The sequence below is a fragment of the Mercenaria mercenaria genome, unplaced genomic scaffold (genome assembly GCF_021730395.1).
Source record: "Mercenaria mercenaria strain notata unplaced genomic scaffold, MADL_Memer_1 contig_959, whole genome shotgun sequence".
NCBI classification, from domain to species: Eukaryota; Metazoa; Mollusca; class Bivalvia; order Venerida; family Veneridae; genus Mercenaria; species Mercenaria mercenaria.
Window position 1 is genome coordinate 42,996 of NW_026463878.1, and position 16,672 is coordinate 59,667.

A 16,672-nucleotide genomic window follows, 5' to 3' on the forward strand; every position below is an offset into this window, starting at 1 on the left:
GAATTCTAAGAGGATTTCAACTGAAAATTATGGTTGTTGGATACTCTACGTTTAAGTTATATAATGTTAACTAAAAATAGAAATCCTTATAAGAGTGTTAAACCCTTTCATGAAGTGTTACCATAGATGATTGATTTAAATATTTCAAAAGCCAGATGCAGAATGCTTTCCAATCAATCTCGCATTCATCCTAAAAATATGTATACACGGTGTATATGCATATCGGATCCCCCTCTGGGGAACATGAGAAAACGGATCCCTCTCTGTTCGCACACAAACCACTCTTTGTAGTAAACAATGAACTCCAACGTCAGTGAGCTCGGAAAATCGAAATTTTTGTCCTGAGCACATGAACCACGGAATGACGTAGTTATATACCATTGCTTTTTTATCGTTACATTTGTTTTATCAGTTGACATAAGTCCAAACGAAGATGGAATTTAGACGGAGGGTACTGGCTTGGATGAACATCGTGCGATGTTTATGAAACTTAAATACGACTTTTCTTGAATATAGCAAATATCTAGTACCTTAGATGTGACGTCGTTGATCCCATCTTACTTGTAAATAAATTTTATGTGGTTACTTTCATCATGTTTCCTTATTAACGCCCTGCTTTCGATTTCGTTAATGAACGGGATCCCTCTCAGTCGGTGTAATTTTGCCGCACAGGATCCCTCTTGACTCTCTGCACCCTGCGCGGGAACCCTCTGCGACAAAATTTTCTATCGGCACCGGCACCTTCAACTTCATTGTTAGAATTTTGAGATGGTATTCTTATTGAAAACAACATCTGTTTCTAATGGAAATAAATCATGGTTTTTACTTCCCTTAATATGCTTTTAAATTGAAAATAAATCAGCAATTTCACATAACATGCATATTTAAATTTTATTGTCAAATTTACCTATACCTTAGTAATACTCAAGTAACTTTTAAACGCGAATTTGTATAATTTGATTTGATACGAAAAGGAGCCATTCATGCATAGCTAGTCTGAAAAAGGGCCATTCAGCGACACATCTGTACCATAACAAACCCCCGTCCGCCCGGGCACACAAATCTGTACCGGAAACATCGATATTTTTCCATACACTGACGCCTGACTTTCATATCGGATGCGTGACGAAATTGAATGTGTGTCGTGGCATTATCTTTTCTTATTTAGTTCAGTATTGTCAATCTTATTCAGACTATTGAACAAATTTATAGTAGTTACATTACATTGTATGCGTATGTAATAAAAAGGTTATCATCTTGCATCGGTAAATATGCACTCGTTCTTTAGCGGAAGAATATTGCGCTACGAAAGTCGTGCAATCTATTTCCGCTGCAAAACTCGTGCATAGCTAATAACATATAATTATTGTGGTGATTTTAATTAAATACAAACACCATCTCATAACTCTTAACACGAGACGCCGGTATCGATAGAAAATTAATTGTGTCCGAGAGGGTTCTTGTGCCGTGTGCAGAGAGTCAAAAGGGATCCTGTGAGGCAAAATTGAGCCCCGTGCATTAACAAAATCGAAAGTAGAGCGTTTTTAAGGAAATATGATGCAAATAACCAAATAAAGTGTATTTACAAAAAAGATGGGATTAACGGCTTCACATCTAAGGTATTAGATACTTTCTATATTCAAGGAAAGTCCTATTTAAGTTTCATAAACATCGCACGATGTTCATCTAAGCCAGTACCTCCGGCTACATTCCATCTCGTTTAGACTTATGTCAAATGAAAAAAACAAATGTAACGATAAAAAGGCAATGGTATATAGCTACGTCATTCCGTGGTTCATACGTTTTTATGCACAAACCTGTGTTCAGGACGAAAATTTTTATTTTTTGAGCTCCCTGACGTTTGAGTTCATTGTTTACCACAAAGACTCTTGTGCGCGAACAGAGAGGGATCCGTTTTCTCATTTTCCACAGAGAGGGATCCGATATGCATATACACCGTGGTATATTTAGTAATTATAACTAATCTTACTATATAATTATGAAACATTAAAAATAAAAACTTAAAAAAAGCAAAGAATATAGCTTTCAGATTAATGGAAATATTTTTATTTCAAATCTGACCAGGAACCGTTTTCATTGATTTGGGATTCATATATTTGCTTTAAAAACATTTTTGTCGTGATCCGATTGACGGGGATTACGCATCATTGACGTCATCACAGAGGCTTTTCCCAAGATTCCGCGCTAGTCACCGGGTTCATGTCACGATACAGTAATTAATCCGTCAATCTTGACATCACGATGATCGAAGTATAATTCGTAAATCTTTTTCTATATATTAATATATATTGTTTTATTTCAAACATTCCCGCATATTTGAGCAGAAACTGATAAATCGTTCGGAAAAGCGTAAGAAGGCGTAAATATTGAATAGTCGGTATTCATGGACAAACAAACCGTTAATTAGTATTAATATATGTTTAACGATACGTCTTTAACCTGTTAACGAGGCATAAATCATGCAACTAGATCATTATTTCGTCATTCCTGACATTATCATGATACGATTGACGTACAATTCGTGAATTTTTTCTATATATAAATATAAAAAAAATTATATTATAAGTACTCACGCTTTTTTTGAGCAAAAATGATAAAATGTTCTGAAAAAAAAAGATTGCGTAAATTTGAAGTAGTCGGTATTCATTGAAAAACAAGCCGGTAATTAATATTAACATATGCTTAACGATACATGTCAACCTGTAAACGAGACATAAATCATGCAACTAGGTTCAGTTGTCCAAAGTCGGATATTGACAAAGTATTCGGCTCTGACTAAGGACACGCTTTTCAGTCCAAACATTCTGGGGGTATCATACAAATGTGATATTAGCAAATTCTTGAGGTCACAAACCACTATTTCTAAAGAATGTTATACTTATCGGCTAGTGTTACTATCCCTTTCTATTCTAAAATGCGAATAGTGAGCGATATTTAGAATACTTAGATCATTGTAATAAAGAAAAACTCGTTATTATATAGAGTTTCTTTTTACAGAAAAACACTTTTGAATTACGAAACCTATCGGAAAATTCCTTTAGTAATATACAATTACGAGCAATCGATAATCTAGAAAGGATTGTTTATAAGCGTTTTGTTTTAGACGGCTCTGAAAACACAAAACAAAAAGTTTTAGCCAGAAGTAAAATGAACGAGTTCTACGTACATATTTCCCCTAAAGGAACCATTCACGGACGTCCAAACACTAGCGGACATTTTAGTAGCCTGCCCTAGGATAAAGACGTTGCAAGGCGCCTATAGGAATGCGCTGTCGTGGAAATAGTCATGGAGTGTCAGTTTACGTCCAAAAAGCCAAAGATTTTACCTATGCGGCGATTTTCTGAAGGCAAACTTAGTGAACGAAAATAAGGAAACCTATACAGTCCCGAGATTCGTACCCGTGTTGGGTGGATGACAGGAATATTCAGGCCCGGATCCAGGGCCCGGCCGAGGGGGCCCGTGCCCCCCCCCCCACCAGTTGGTCGAGAAGTGACTTGAACTCATCAAAGATGCCCCTAAAATTTAGACCCAGAAATGCACCAGAGGCCACCATTTCATAACTTTATTTCAAAATTTTCCAGGGGGAGATCCCCCTGACCCCCCAATCAAGAGGGGAGTATCGTACCCCTCCAGTACCTCAAATTTTAGACCTTAAATGCATCAGAGGCTACCATTTTAAGCATGTATTTTTAAAATTTCAAGAGGGGGTCAACCTGATCCGCCCCTGACGCCTGAACCCCTACCTCACATGGGCAAAGGCGCACCCTCCAAAACATTGCGCCTCGGCGTTGATGACTTCGTTCAAGACTGGTGCCCCCCAGTCAAAAATTTCTGGATCCGGCCCTGATATTTACGTTTTTACTTCCTGAACGATCAGTTAAAACCCGTAACCACCTCTAAGTCGGATAAACTACACTGCGTGTTACTCTTTAGAAGACTCTACCTATAAAATATAACGGCGCAACGTGTGTTGTGACACGGTTTTTGCGAGAATATATCGTTATATGACTGGAAAACTATACAAAATGTGTGACATGAATGATATATACTATACATTTTTGTAATATTAATGTGTGTTGGTTTAAACATATTTTATTTCCAGCAATATACTATGAGGTTATTTAACAGTGTAGAGAACAATACTGAATTCTATTGGTCTTTATTTCACACCATAAAAAAATAGATGTAGAAAACAAACCTTCATACATTTTAACTTGCAAACAGCAACACACATTAATTTAAAATACATTCTTCTCTGATAACACATAGATTCTATATATTTAGATCTACTCTCGGTGCAAATAAAATTGAAAACAACTTTCCGTGAAATTTTAAGCCCAAACCATGATAATTGGATAGGAAACGTTCTAACTAAGAAATTGAGTGCTTACACTGACATGTTTCGTTCAAAAATAAGAAAGTTATAGCATTTTTTTTTAAATTACTGCTGTCGCTAAATACAAGGGAAGTAATTCCAAATCTCCTTATAAGGAATCGAAAGAATTGTCCCGTCCAATATGAAAAAGATACGGATTTTTGGGACTGGAGTCCAATATGAAAAATATGGAGTTTGTGGATTGTGTGTTTCGGAAGTTACTATATATACTTAAGAAAATGTGACACACAGTACAATACTGGTTTCTATTGTATTGTCTCGTGATAGAAAGAAAAGCTTCCAATTGGTTAAAAATATATAGGTGTGAAATAAATAATTATATTTAAATACAAACATTACAAGTACAAATGTGTGTTATGAAGTAAAAACTCAATAAAATGTTTGAAATACATTATTTTGTGTTGTTATACGTCATGTAGATAGTAATTATAACGGTTTTCTAGGTATATAGTTAAAACTTGCATCACTCTGTCTGAACACACCGAAACAAAAGGAATGGCGCAAAAATAGCAAATACGAGAAACGCCAAGAAATATTGAGCGAGATTCGTTATAGCTATTTACTAAATATGAATACAACGCTGGTAGAACTGCGCAAAAAATATTCAAACCGTGGTAGAAACTGAAACATTTGTAAACAATTTTCGTTCTGACGCCTACAAATTTTGAATTCAGAATACTGTTAACGGCGAATTACATTGAAGTGGGAACTGGGAAGCAGCTGGATGTTAATGTGTGTGTATCTGTGTTTGTGTGCTTGTGCGCGCGCGTGCGTGTGTACGTGCGTACGTGCGTGCGTGCGTGTGTTTTCGGGTTTAACTACTTTTTTTCTAAAAAATCAGTCATATAAACGACGATGTCTGCATGTAGCAATAAGCACAATTCCTAACTTTATAGTGTTGCCTCACTAAATATCACGCCGTAGACACATGGTATGATACCACACCCAGTCAGTTATACTAACACCGGGCTGACAAGTTCTAGCACTATCATATTAATGCTAAATGCCAACCGAGGAAGCTTCTAGTGTCATTATTTACAAACAATGATCAGGTAGTTATGTACGTGTAAAGTTGATTAAATTAAATTTTTGTTTAACGTTTGATGAGTTTTCGTAGTATATTACTTCAATCAAATATTCTTTCTATGCCAGATTATAGCTTTAAACTGAGGACGAGTGAAAGTTCTTCTTTTGTGGAAAAACATAACAGTTTTTTAACAATTTTGTTACACATACACTGGATTAAAAACCTTTGACAATTAATACATGCTCAAAGCTCAAATTGATACATGCTCTGCTTAGTAGTACTTGCTATGATAAGATATACAAACTTATAGCCTACTTGGCTAGCATCAGGATTCTTTCGGTCACATCAAAAGAGTGATATAATGCTTCGTTCTATACCTATTTCTAATGTTTCTTATAAAAGATTATAATATGCTTGTCTCTGTTAAAACACACTTACGCTAGAATGACGTCACGATAACGTGCGGTGACGTCAAAGTTATTGTTGCGACCCAAAAGACTGTTTTAAATTAAAGGCATATTAGAACTGAAATACGAGGGCTCTTCAAAAATAACGTAGACTTTTTCTCTAGCTATCATATACTTCAATGAAGAAAAACAAAAAATATACCATCATGATCTGCAATCTTTCTACTAATTGCACTGCAAATTTCACTTGATTATGATCATGCATTCAGGAGTTACGCCTCATAGAAAACAGTACCTTACACGGACCCGGCGCACAGCGATCGTATTTCAACGACGTTAACGACGTCATGCCTTCATTGTGATGCTGTCATTAAGTTTGCATTAATTCATATTTGTGAATTTTTTATAAACTTTCATGAGCAATACTTAAGTCAAAACAAGAAGACTGAACATTGTTGTGGCGTCTGCTTCATTAGAGTTTGATTTTCAGTTGCTGTTCGCCATAACTAAGCAACTTTCTTATTATCCATGCGAGTCGATGAAGACATTACATGCATTATAAACAGTAATATTAACTTAGTTTAAACGTTGTTTTCTTCCGCCTCCAACGTCGGAATGACGCCATACTCTAGGTACATGTCGCCCTGATGTGTCGCTTCACTTTGGCGTAATTTTGGCCAAACAAGTGTACTATTAGTGCGAACATTAGCGATCAAATTCAAATCACGACAGATCAAAAAGCGACTGGGCCGGTTACACGTAGCTATGGTAATAAAAACGTTCAACACGCGTCGCCTACAAGCAAAAATGTTACAAAAAATATATGACCAAATTACAAAAAGATTCCGAATTACAACGATATATTTCACATTATTATTAACAAAATATACAGCATTTGACAGCAAAAGTCTACGTTATTTTTGAACAGCCCTCGTAATTTATAGCAAAACCGTGTTTTAACACTATTTATGCACTCGGGTGGTAATACGTCGCACAAATAGTTTCACTCGAGTTGCGCCCTCGTGAAATTATTACGCCCGACGTATAACCGCCCATCGTGCATAAATAGTAACTTGTAGATACACATTTCGGTTCATAATGATCACTGAATATGGTCTTTGATTCTACGCTATATCTCTTTTTTGGTATTGAGCTTTTGTTAACTTCCGAGTCTGTTTTCTTTGTTTATTTTTTTTTTGTCGGAAAGCAAACAGACACCAATTAACGCTTGTTTTTTAAAGGAACTGACATAAAGATCGTACGAAAACAGGAAAAGAGAAAAATTTTAGATATCAGAAAAATATTGTTATATTTCTTAAGAAGGCATTGAAGCGTAGTTACCGACAATTTTAAATTACTGAAACACATAAGACTTGATTTTACTGGTTCTTCTATTCAATTATAACAGGTAGGTAAACAGCCTTCATTATAAAGCTTTTATTTAACGACCGCTTATTACATATTCCTCCATGGTGCATATTCAAGACCTCAGGAACCCAGGGACCCGTGCTCGATGACCGACTCAAGCATGTTTTGTTTTCTTGATTTAAGCATTTTTAAGACAGTTTAGAAACAAATACTCATGTCCATATGTTCAAAGAAAGATTGTTTTGCCAACATCTTGTGGTAAGTGCCTTTTGAATATTGAAAGTGGCAAGTGGCTTTGTTGTTTTGACGAATATTATAAATATTTAAATTGGTAACTTCATTTAAGTTATTGCACGACGTTTGGTAAATATGTAGTCTTGACTAATGTACGAACAACCTGTTTTAGAGAAGACCACATCAGATAAAAGAGAAACTCCCAACCGTAGCTCGTTCGATTGGGCAACAGAAACAATAGAAAAGCAGACATCTGGTAATAAGATTTCTTTGTCTACTACTAATCGTTACTCAGTATTTGCACATTTAATGATTCATAAACGACATTTCCCTCAAACACAAGTTTACTCTCATCGTTGATTAATTACTAACATTACTGTCCTTGTTCCTAAGAATTTATGCGAAGGTTTGTGTCCAGGCTTAACCATAACTTTAAGTAAAAGGCGTATTTATGTTATGATATAATACCTGTTTGTAGGCTTTCAGATTAATGTCACCCTTTAGTGATTTTGATATAACATTTTTTTGCAAGTGAGTGTGAATCAATGTACACTCAATGTGTTTCTATAGTGCTCATTCGGTATTTGATAATTTGACTACCTATCAACATACTGATCTGTAAATGTTTCACTACTTTAATCTTTCTTTTAACATTTTGATTAATTAATTTCTTGTTCAATATTACTGTTTATATATCATTTATTTGTCTATTTCCTTTTAATATTTTACCATTTTTTACATATGGATGTATACTTATTTAAGTAACTAAATACACTCGGATTGACATATTAACATATTACTTTAGGCGCAGTTATGATTAAGGAGTTCGCATCTAAACACGGGACAATAAACATCGGAGAAATCATTAAAAGCACCGTGCATGACTGGAAATCGGAGAAACTAGCAATTGGAGTTGTTGGTCAGACTGGGTCTGGAAAATCTTCGTTAATAAATACTCTAAGAGATCTAAATGATCCCGAGAATGAACATTATGCTCCGGTTGGCACGACAGAAACTACGAGTAAGTGCAAGTCATACCCCCATCCAAAGTATAGTAATCTTGTATTTTGGGACATTCCAGGTGTTAATTCAACCACTTTTCCTCAAGGAACGTACCTTCGTGATATTGACATTAACAAGTATGATTTTTTTCTTATATGCTCAGAAACCCGATTCAAAGAATGTGACATATGGTTGGCAAACGAGATTGAAAAGTTGAGAAAGCATTTTTATTTTATTCGTACAAAAATAGATCAAGATTTGAGAAACACTAGAAAACAGAGAGGAGCAAACTATAATAAAGCAAATGAAATGGCAGCCATAAGACAGGAATGCAGGGACAAATTAGATGGAAACTCACCAATCTTTTTAGTCTCGAGCTTTGATCCTCACAAATTTGACTTCCCGAGAATGGTAAGTCAGTTGATTGAAAATGCCCCTGCAGAGAAGAAACGCATACTCATTATGGGTATGGTCAGTACTTCAGAAGAACATATTTGGAGAAAATATTCCTGTCTTAAGGCAGATATTTGGAAAGTTGCATTTCTTTCGGGGATAGTAAATCTCGTTCCTGTTCCGGGGTTTTCCATTGCGATAGATCTACCACTTGTATACAGAACCGCAATGACTTACCGAGACGCATTTCAATTATCAGAGGCTGATATTGAGCGATATTCGTCTCTGTGTGGTGTAGATAAGAGTAAATTCACATCTGAGGCAAAGCTGTCAATAACTGCCAATTTTTTTAAGATGGATGCTTTTAAACTTTTTCTTTTGGCTTTAATGACCGTTGGAGAAGCCACAACTGGAATGTTGGCCTTTATTCCATTAGTTGGTAGCACTGTATGCGCAACAATGTCCTACAAATTTACAGGAAATACCCTTCAGGAAATACTAGACAGGTGCAAAGATGATGCAATAAAAATTATTGACTTCGTAAGTACTCATCATATAGATGACTAAGATAAATAAACAAGCATAAAGGGATGCGCATCTGATATATGAAATACGTATTCACTAATAGACTTGCCTTACAATAAGCACATATTTAATATTCTTCTTTTTAGTAGCAAGTATACATCAATCATTCAGGATTTCATTTGTACATTTACGTGTAATTATAGATGTATTTCATACTGCATCCAGAAACCAACTAAGGGAAGGACAAAATGCGGTCCCTGAAAACAACTGGTCTCATGATACAACATATATCTCCAACAACGCTAAAAGGAACTGCAACATTAACATTAAAGCATTAACGTCTTGGAAACAAAATATTTTTAACATTGTTGATTCTCATATACAATTTTACCAAACAAATGAACACCTACTTCCACTAAAACCCAAGTTTACTTTAAGGCATTTGAAAAAGGATATCCAAGAATTTCATGCTCATGTAACTCTCAACAAATAGAACAAAAGCAGATCACAAAATCATAATTATGTACACGGTTCAGGGGGTATTTTGATTGATATCACAACATTTCTATTATCTTCACATTTACACAACTCGGTTCAGCATTATACATCAAAGGAGACGCTAAATCACGAAGGGCAAACGTAAAGTCGTCTACTATCTATGCGTACATCACACTTCTGTCCATACTGTTACAGTACAAACACGTTTCCACAAAACAGTAGTGTCTAAACTGTTCTATTTATTCTGTTTTATTACAAATCATCTATCACTTGGTTTTTATCCTATAAATAGTTTAACTGCAATGCATCCCGTATAAAGTCGCCCCGACTTCATCTCAGTGTATTTTCTGGTCCTTCGGGATCATTGATGTCAACTCATTTAGTTTTGAAGATTGAATACAGCTTAAGCCGGTGCTAGGGCGTTTGGGCAGTGTTGCATTTTCCATTACTGCTCATGAACAGACTCCATCAAACCGAGTCTGCAATCTTCACTGTTTGCCTTGTTCTTGGTGCTTCCGAGGGATCTACTTTTCAGATTTTATCTTTAGTATTTACATAGACGGCGGAAATGCTGGCACCAGGCCTTTCGCATCTTTTTTCCGGAAGAAGTGTCTTTTTGCTTGGCAATTTCTTTCTGCTTTTTTCTTGTATGTCGGTGGCAAAATCCCACTTTTTGCTTTATAACTTTCAGGCACGTGGCCTTGATTGACCCCTGTATCGAATTTAAGGCTAATGTCTTCATTTATTGTTGCCTAGTAAAAGACTTACCTTAATCAACAGCGCCTGATATGCTGCTTTCATGCAGTGTTTGGAACAATATCTGAGGATAGAACTCATGTTCCTTGTATTCTTACTTATATGAAGTGTCCAAGTAAAAGGTTACTGAAAAGTTTATACAGGCTACAAGTTTGAGTAACATGTTTTAAAATGTGTATACATATAAGCGAAAGTGTAGGCATCATTAACAGAACAAAATGTCGAGTCACTATTTTTTGTTCAATAGATAGTCATCAGCATACAGACGCCCTTGTGGTATTACAGTAGTGGCAGATCTTTTGTATACACATAGAATAAAAATGTCCTATGAAAGTAGCATGGGGAAAAAAGTTAAAGTAAAACTTTAATTTGGCTTAGGTTTTTCTTTTTTGACATTTACAGCATAATTGTTTTGGGAAAGGTGTTTGATGTAACGCTTAAGACATTACTAAAACTTTAGTGGTGCGTTAAATATTCATTTTTTTATGCTTACTGGTGAAATACTGCAAATTATCAGTGGAATATTTCTCTTCATCACTCTCAGTGACGATTTTCATTTTAAGGAAAAATTATCTTCCTTTAAAAATGTATTCATCAATTACCTCCCTCTGCTGCCTTTAGAATAACTGGTACCCTATAGTTGCTCTAATTTTCTAGCCATAAAAAGTCATTTTAAGCTTAGCATTCCTGTATAGAACAAACAAGCTATACTTACGTTTTCAAAGACATAAAAGTAATGCTCTAGAAATGTTACCTTGGTTGTTCATGCATACGTGTCCTCCATTTTTCATTTGATAAGAGCTCTACTATCGTTTGGTAGATTATACTGGCGAGAGCATATTTAATTGATTGTTGTCTTAGTTAATTAGTACAACCTTACGTAATATGCCAGCAATTTCGTCGAAGTACTACCAGACGCAGACTTGTTCCGAATTTCGCAACATGCAGCTCCTATATCAATATTTCCTGGTAATTTCTGTTCAATCCATGATAATATTTTATTCAGCTGCTATTTTTAAGTCGGATGTCAGTAATCCCCCAGTTTTTACGTTCTTCGTGATGTTTTTAATCTGACCATCAGTATGTGTTTGTGTGGTAAAAAAAGAAAGCTTCCAGGCATTGAACGGACTGATGGCATTAACCAGAAAGTTTTAAATATGCATACTCAACTATTGACATTTCCCACTGTCTGTTAGCCGCGGACGGTGTATTTTTCAAGCAAAATATTTTAAGTCAGTTTTTGGTTTGTTTTGTGTTGATTTCGCAGACCTGATCACCAATATTTGACAAGTGACCGTGATCATTTAGCGGATGCATCACATGTAACATAGTGGCCTAAATAAATACATTTTTCATGAAGTATGATTCTCATTTGAATTTGTAAGCGTGCAATAAAAAGAAATTTCACAAATTAGCATAAAATAAAAAAAAACAACAGTTGTTTGTTCTCAGTGCGATATCAAAATATATATTCACCGATAATTTTAAGGGAGCCAGTTCAATATTTTCACGAATTGTTTCCCTTATTAGTGAAGAAATATTTTGATATATCACTGCAAACAAACAAATATCCTTCATAGTGTAAATACAAAATTGTTGTGTTATTATTAAAATGTCAGAGATATTTTTAAAGTTATATTTTAAATTGAAAAGTATTAAATTCCTAGCGCAGTATAGCTGTAGTTAAAAGGTTGAGGAAGATTCTTCAATAACTAATAAAACTATTATTTACATATATATCGTAGCTAGTCAAATGTACAATGTCAGATGCGAAATAGTTTCAAATCATGATAATTCAAAATACTACATCATTGATTTAGGCTATAATTCAGGAAAAGAACGATTAAACATATTACTTTTTCAGTGTGGATATTAAGATGCTGCTTTAATAAGTATTAAATGGTATTAAATGGTATTTCAGCAATGTGTATGAATGTACAAAAAACAAATGATCTAACATAAACATTGATCGTTAGCAATATATACGGCAGAAATATGTTGTAAATTATGACTAAACTCATTAAAATGTCACAAACATAGGTCATTTCGAATAGAGAGGTTTATACATGGAAAAAGACACCACAAGTTATCTTTTTACAGAGCATCCTCTGAGGGGCAACACTACTACGCAGTGAGGCTGCTTCTCATTCATTTCGTTTGTAGTATTCGCTCTTTAGCGTTTATATACATGTAGTACAGAGATTCGTTTGCCAACCAATGTCAAGATTCTGAGGTCTTTTAGGTAATTATTTGTGACTTTTGGAGTATAAAACAGACTGATCTGTATTTTGTAGTGCGACAGTGATCAAGTATTTAAAAGCAAAATCATATTTTCGTTATTTTGCTTTTGTAATTGTCTTCACTTCTGAATGCCTTCATATAATCACTTTGTATTCATTTGTTTTCAAATTCAGAATTAAGTGCATTTTATGACTACATCTTATGTATCTTTTGTTAGTAAACATTAGACGTTTTGAAGTGAATATATTTACACCTTTTGATATGGGAATGATGTATAGATGCAATTTCATTTTATTGTTGTGTGAAAATTATTTTTAAATGTAAATAAATTTTGTTCGATCATTCCGCTATTAATAATACATTTAATAAAACAAAACAATTCAACGGTCAATTTGTACAACATTCGTTTTTATCCATTAAATTCTAAAATTACTGCAGATATATTATTGACTGTTTGTATCGCCATTTTTGTCGCGATGAACTTGGCAATATAATTGTTAATTATTAGTCATTAGTCATTTGTAAGTGTTAAGCTAACCCACTTTTTAGTATGTAGATCATTGAGTAATTTATGCACACTCAATTATGCTGTGGACGTGAAAATGTTCCACGACATAACACAGACTGTGTCAGTCAGTGGTTTTGATGATAAAGAAAAAATGTGAATCTACACATGCACTATTATTATTGGAAATGTAATCGTTCTAAATATTCATTATTGTGTTTTTTTATAATCATTTGATTTTTGTACAAATCAGAAAAAAAATTGAACACTCTTTGAAAATTTAAATAAAAACATGTAGGAGGAACAAGTGCCAAACATGTTTTCAAATCACAGTGGGACGGTACACCCCCAATCTTGGAGTCTCTTGGGATATGGGTTGGGTTCCGTCAACTATACGTCAGTTGAAGACGGTGACTAACTACTGGGCCCGGCTTTCCACCACAAACTCTTCACGATTAAATAAACGTATAGCACTCTGGGCCAACATTAAAGCTATGAACTGTAAGAACTGGTTTTACTTTGTTAGAAAACATTTAAATCATTATGGGTTAGAGCAGTACTCTGATTTTACTACACCAATATCCAAATATAATATTGTTAAGCATATTGGTGAAGCTATGTTTAAACGTCATATAACAGAGATCAGCACTGTGTAAATTTAGATGTGGAGTTGCTCCGCTCCGAATTGAGACAGGGAGATACGAAGGTTTACCTATAGAAAGAAGGATATGTCCGTTTTGTAATGTCAATAACGTTAGTGTAATTGAAAATGAGAGCTTGAGTGTAGTATGTACAATGATATCAATGATACACTTTTTAGTAAGGCCATATTTTCTGCACCAAATTTTATGGACAAGAGTATTGCTGATAAAATGAAAATTATTTTTACTTCAGATGTTTTAACTAGAGTATTAGCCAAAACCTGCTTTTTAATATTACAAAGAAGACAGTTTTATCTGTGTAAATAATATCTATCTATTATAAGTGATTTCCTTTCGATAATATTGAGGGACAACTGCTAACAGAATCAGCCTCGACAACATTTTAAAGCCGAGTATTATAGTTACATTTTAAAAAGTAAAGTTGTGTCTGGTTGGACTGATAGGCAGTTGTTGCTCAATTTTATCCATGGGTATGTACATAGTAGTGTGATATATGTACAAAGTTCACTATTGTAAAAATAATCTTTTTATCAGTTATTACTATTATTAACTTTTCTTACATATAGTGTTTCTATGACACGATATTGTTAGAACATAGACTTAATAGGTTTGAGTCATTTTCAGAATAAGAATGTTTGCCTTATTCGAACATGAATAGATAACAAGAGGCTTTATTACTTGACAAGACAAAACAGTTGCTTTAATAAAGACCACACTGGGTGTCTGTGATCAACAATAGTTTGTTTTTTTATGAAATCCACCATTATACTGGTAGATTTTGTAGTCATTGTAAATTTAAGTTATGTCTACAAAGTCTTCATACAAGTGCATACATATTCCTCATTTTACTTAGTATGCTTAATAATTGCTAATGGATTGTGACTGACTGAATTAAATAACTTAGTCATATGTTCATTGAAATATGGATTTGACTTCCACTAAACATATCAGTACACTCTGAGGTAACTTTCCCTCACCAGTTTCAATCACACACACATAAACACACACACACAAACCACACAGACAAATGCAGACACACATACACACATACATATATACATTTCTGTACTTTTCTAAGTAATCTGGTTACACACATACACACTGGTCAGTATGTTTTAAGTCAACTGGTAACACATACACACAGACACCTGCACACAGACTGAATTAAATAACTTAATCATATGTCCATTGAAATATGGATTTGACTTCATTTTAACATATCAGTACACTCTAAGGTAACTTTCCCTCACCAGTTTCAATCACACACACACACACACACACACACACATATATAAACCACACAGACAAATGCAGACACACATACATACATACATACATATACACATGTCTGTACTTTTCTAAGTAATCTGGTTACACACATACACACATCAGTATGTTTTAAGTCAACTGGTAACACATACACACTGACACCTGCACACAGACACACACTCAAGCACTCACAACACACATGCACACACTTGCTTATACACATAAATCTGTACTTGTTTAGTAATCTGGTTGCTTTTAATGTATGTATCGTTATTTTTACTGTTTTATACGGGCATGTCTCTTATAATTCTAAAATTGAATGGCCATATACATGTACAATGCTGTGATGTTTATTTATTTGTATATATTTGAAGTTTGTAAATGGAATGAAATAAATAAATAAATAAATAAATCCATAAATCCTGTTTGTCAACCTCAAAATACAAATCTAACGTCAATGCATGGATAAGTTGTTTGTTTGCTCAACACATGTAAATGTCTATCAAATTGTAAAACCAGATAAATAGGATCCAAAATTTATTTGAGGATTTCGTAACATGACTAATAAAAGTTAATTTGAAAAATAATTGTTGTCATGTTCGAACTAACGCTGTTCTGTTTAACTAATATTGTGCGTAATGGCAATTAAATCATTTCATTCAGATCGTTTGTTTTGTTTATACTTCAAATAAACGTCGTTTCAATCTCCATGTGTCAACTTGTCCAACATTCGAACACCCTTAATACAGTTGTGCTACATTTACATACAGTTTCGCACAGATGTTTTACATTCATTATTCCCTGCAAAGGAAGTTGGAGAGCTCTAGATTTGGCTTTGTCCGTTCGGTTGCTCATCCGTGCGTGCATGAGTGTGTGCTTGTGTGAGTGAGTGCGTTCGTGTGCGAGTTTGTCCGTTCGAAATTGAAAATTCTTATATTCAAAAAGTATTTTAGCTAAAGTCACCAAACCTACAAAAATCATTAATCATTGTTAATCATTATCCTCCTTGACCCAGCAAAAGCAAAGTTTTTTACTTTACCTTTATTTGTTAAAAGACTTATCTTAGTAACCTTTAAACGGACCGTCATGGAACTTTACACAAATGTAGATCACTATAAGGCAGTGATGAATGCATCATTTCGTCAGGATCGTTTCAGTAACTCAGAGGTGTTGCCCTTCAATTTTTCTACAATCCATAAATTTCCAAATAACAAATTATTCCATTGATTGATATTCTTGAAGTTTATCATAAATATAGATTACTATAGGGCGGTGATTCATGATGTCTTCAGTAACGTCAGAGTTATTGCCCTCCAGTTGTTTTAAAATTCATAAATTCCCACAAAAATAGTAACTCATTAGTGGATC

The 16,672-nt window shown here is 34.4% G+C and overlaps 1 protein-coding gene across 3 annotated transcripts in view; it reads left to right on the forward strand.

The window, feature by feature from the left end:
• Nucleotides 1–16,012, forward strand: part of LOC128555031 (T-cell-specific guanine nucleotide triphosphate-binding protein 2-like) — a 49,079-nt gene extending 33,067 nt beyond the window's left edge. For all 3 annotated transcript variants that reach the window (XM_053536383.1, XM_053536384.1, XM_053536386.1), the window contains 2 exons: nt 7,626–7,709; nt 8,259–16,012. In XM_053536383.1, coding sequence (XP_053392358.1) covers nt 7,626–7,709; nt 8,259–9,415 — 1,241 coding nt within the window. In that variant the 3' untranslated portion in view covers nt 9,416–16,012. The remainder of the gene's footprint in view (nt 1–7,625; nt 7,710–8,258) is intronic.
• Nucleotides 16,013–16,672: the final 660 nt, after the last annotated feature.